This window comes from Chiloscyllium plagiosum, chromosome 37 (assembly GCF_004010195.1).
Source record: "Chiloscyllium plagiosum isolate BGI_BamShark_2017 chromosome 37, ASM401019v2, whole genome shotgun sequence".
Classification (NCBI taxonomy): domain Eukaryota; kingdom Metazoa; phylum Chordata; class Chondrichthyes; order Orectolobiformes; family Hemiscylliidae; genus Chiloscyllium; species Chiloscyllium plagiosum.
The window spans coordinates 34927966-34932019 of NC_057746.1; the positions used below are offsets into that span (position 1 = coordinate 34927966).

Here is a 4054-nt window from a genome sequence, read left to right on the forward strand (position 1 = left end):
GTAGCACTGGGCTGTGGCCCTGGTTGGGGTGTACCCCTGGGCTGTGGGCCTGGCGCTGGGCTGTGGGCCTGTTCGGGGCGTGACCCTGGGCTGTGGGCCTGGCCGGGGCTGGTCTGACAGTATTACTTGGCCTGGTTGAGAGTTTGGATGTTAACAATGTTCAGTGCTGACTGTGGGTGTGTGCGTGCGTGTGTTCAGGCTGCTGCACAGCACAGTATAAAGGCAGGCAGGTCATTCACACTGTCTCTCTCCTTCTCTGCTGTTGTTGCCCCACAGATCTTCACCCGAACTGAGGAAGCTGTGTCCCACCAGCAGCAGCATGCCAAAGAGTATCTGGGCAGTGCCGACTACTTGGAGTTTGCCGTTCATAACTGTGAGAGCTTGCACCAGATGCTGATCGGTGAACAGTTCCAACAGTGTTCGGAGTGTGGCCAGCTCCTCAGCACCATGGAGCAGTTCCTGCAACACCAGGGACTCCACACCAAAGCTGCTCCCACCGAGCATACTGAAGATCCCGAAGCTGTGAGCGAAGGAGAGCGCGCCGGGCTGGACAGCGTGGCACGGTACATGTGTGGGGATTGCAGTGCTGACTTCCCGAGCCCCCATCTGCTGCTAGCACATCAGACCACCCACGGCAAGGAGTGCCCCATGCACGGCCTGGCACAGGACACTGGATCCTCAGACTGCTGCCAGGGCTGGCTGGAAGGCTCAGGATCTGGGCCTGAGCAGCCGGCTTCCTCGCCCAGAGCCCAGGAAGGGGCCTGGGAGCTGGGCACAGGCGACAGTACCAACCACTGCCCACGTAGTGCCAGCCCAGCTCCCCAGAGCCTGAATGTAAACCACAACGCCCAGGGCACAGCAGATCTGCCAGGCACCCTCGGAGGGGTGGGGACCTCCGGGTTGGTACAGGGAGTTGTGGGGAGCGCAGCAATGGAAATAGTGGCTGTGGCGAACTCTGAATTGGCATCAGGGGCAGTGGGGGGCATGGGACTGGTACAGGGGACTATGTGTGGGACTGATGTGGTACCGGGGGCTGTGGAGGGACCAGGATTGGTGTCAGGCGGTGTGGGTGTCTCTGGTGCGGTGCCGGGAGAGGTGAGGGATCATTGCTACCAAAATGCGACCACCCTGGCAGCTCGCGAAGAGGCACAGACTGCCTACAATGAGCCATATTCTCAGCTACTGGAGGCCCCTCGGCTGCCGACTGTCTCTGAGGTGCAGGCCCAGCCTCCTGGTGAAGCCGTGGGCACTCCCACTGCCGCTCCCAGCAAGGTCCAGCCGCTGGACTGCGCCGAGTGTGGCAAGGTGTTCACCACTGCGCGCCGGCTCCTGCAGCACCAGAAGACCCACCTGAGCCGTGCTCACGACTGCCCGGACTGCAAGCGGAGCTTCAAGAAGGCGTCGTCGCTGGAGCAGCACCTCCGTAGCCATAAGGGTGAGGTGCTGTACCTGTGCACCGACTGCGGCAAGGGCTTCAGCACCGAGGCTGCGCTGGTACAGCACCGGCGGCTGCATACTGATGACCCACTGCACCGCTGCGGCGAGTGTGGCAAGGCCTTCAACAACATGACCAAGTTCCTCTATCACCGGCGCACTCACACCACCACTGCTGCAGCTCCCGGGAAAACCGCCAGTGGCCCGGCCAAGAAGGAGGGCGAGAGGAAGGAGCCGGTAGCTGCCAGTGGCCCGGAGCCGACTGACCTGGCACAGGAGGAGCCCGGAGCCACGTCTGCAGCCCCCGGGGCGCGTCCCAGCACCGTGTTGGTCTATGAGTGCGGCCTGTGCGGCAAGGAGTTTGGCAAGCAGTCTCAGCTCCTGCGGCACCGGCGCCTGCACAACTGTGAGCGGCGGCACAAGTGCCAGGTCTGCGGCAAGGCATTCCGCAAGCCAGTGCACGTCAAGAATCACATGCGCACCCACACGGGCGAGCGGCCTTTCCAGTGCGCTGAGTGTGGCAAGACCTTTACCACACTGGCCAACCTGATGCGGCACCACCAAACCCACACCGGTGAGCGGCCCTACAAGTGCGAGTTCTGCGGCAGGGCCTTTGCCCAGTCGTCCAACCTCCAGCAGCACCGTCGCATCCACACTGGCGACCTGCCCTTCAAGTGCCCCGACTGCCCCAAGGCCTTTGCCCGTGCCTCCAAGCTCCTGCTGCACCGGTACTGCCACACCGGCGAGCTCCCCTACACCTGCTCAGACTGTGGCAAAGGCTTCACCCGGCAGCGGCGACTGGAGCTGCACCGGCTGCTGCACACCGGTGAGGTGCCCCACCGGTGCCCAGACTGCGGCCGTCAGTTTGCCGACGGCTCCAAGCTGGAGGAGCACCGTTGCTCGGGCCGCTGCGCCGACTCCCACGACTGCAAGAGCTGTGGCAAGCGGTACCACTCGCTGGGCAGCCTGCAACTCCATGAGCGGAGCCACACCGGAGAGCGGCCCTATGGCTGCCGCCAGTGCGGCAAGAGCTTCACCAGTGCCGGCAGCCTGTCCCTCCATGAGCGGCGGCACACCGGCGAGCGGCCCCACCCCTGCCACGAGTGTGGCAAGCGCTTTGGCTCCTCGTCCAGCCTCCTGCTGCACCGCCGTATCCATACCGGCGAGCGGCCCTTCAAGTGCGGCGACTGCGGCAAGGCCTTCAAGCAATCCAACCACCTACGGGAGCACCGGCGCACCCACACCGGCGAGCGGCCCTACAAGTGCGAGATCTGCGGCAAGGGCTTTGTGCAGTCCATGCACCTGCTGGACCACCGTCGGATCCACACTGGCGAGCGGCCGCACCCCTGCGGCAAGTGCGGCAAGAGTTTCAAGACCCCTTCAAACCTACGCAGTCACCGCCGCACCCACACCGAGCCCCACATTGTCTGCACTGAGTACGGTGAGGCCTTCGCCATCATCGAGTCCAGCGAGGCCATCCCCACCACCATCGTGGAGACCATTGAGATTTACCAGGCCACCCTGGACGACAGCATCCAGGTGGATGGCTTTGTATGAAAGGCAGTTTGCCGTCACTCCGTGGCCTCTGCTGTTACCAGGACCCTGAGCACCGAACAGAAACACTGAATGTATGCGCAGTGCCTGCAAGGCAGGCAGGGTGGCTCCCTTCACCATTGTACATTTCCCCAAGGTTTACCAGGCAACGTGATTTTGAAGAGTTTATTTTCTTTCCTCCCCTCCTGCTGTTTATTCGTCCGAGACTCGCTCCCGGGCGGTGATGGTGACTGGGATCCAGTTTAATTTTCCTGTTGTGTGTGAAATACAGAAGTTGTTCCTCAAACCCGCCTCTTGGTCTTTTCATTTCACGGCGTGTTTCCCAGAGCTCGTCTCCTCCCCAACCCCCTCCCGTCCCCAAACAACCAACCTGTCTGTTGTCGTCTACTCGACACGTGACACACCTTAACTCAAAGGTGAGGGAGAAGGTGATAGGTCATGTGAGGAGTGATGGACAGGTCCAGAGGGTGGTGCCAAGTTGGAGGCTTGGGACTGGGATAATGCGGGGGGAGGGGAAATGAGGAAGCTGTTGAAATCCGCATTTATCCCGTGTTTTTGCAGGGTCCCAAGAATGAGGTGTTCTTTCTCCAGGAGTCGGGTGGTAGCAGTTTGATGGCGGAGGTGGCCCAGGATCTGCATGTCCTTGACGTAGTGGGAGGGGGAGTTGAAGTGTTCAGCCACGGGGTGGTGGGTGCTTGTATCCCAGAGATATTCTCTGAACGATCCACAAGAAGACGTCCTGTCTCCCCGATGTAGAGGAGACCACACTGGGTGCAACGGATGCAGTCAATGGCATTGGGTGGAAGTACAGGTAAATTTCTGACGGATGTGTTTTTCTGTTTGGAAGTGGCGGAGGATGATGTGTTTTTTTGTTCAGTTTCGAATTCACATGGACGCACCTTCAGCCTCCTTCTCCAATTCACCTGGACCATCTCAGAAACCTCCCTCCCCAACCCCCTCCCCTCCCCTCCCCACACATTATCCCAGTCCTTCCTGGCCCCCTCCATCACCGTCTCTGGTGATTGACTAACCACAGATATCTACTGCAAGCCCACCGACTCCCACA

At 60.9% G+C, this 4054-nt stretch overlaps 1 protein-coding gene across 1 annotated transcript in view; it reads left to right on the forward strand.

Moving 5' to 3' along the window:
• The window catches only part of LOC122541518 (zinc finger protein 574-like), a 13563-nt gene extending 10289 nt beyond the window's left edge, over window positions 1-3274 (forward strand). The window contains exon 2 of the mRNA XM_043678344.1: window positions 277-3274. Coding sequence (XP_043534279.1) covers window positions 277-2991 — 2715 coding nt within the window. The 3' untranslated portion in view covers window positions 2992-3274. The remainder of the gene's footprint in view (window positions 1-276) is intronic.
• Window positions 3275-4054: the final 780 nt, after the last annotated feature.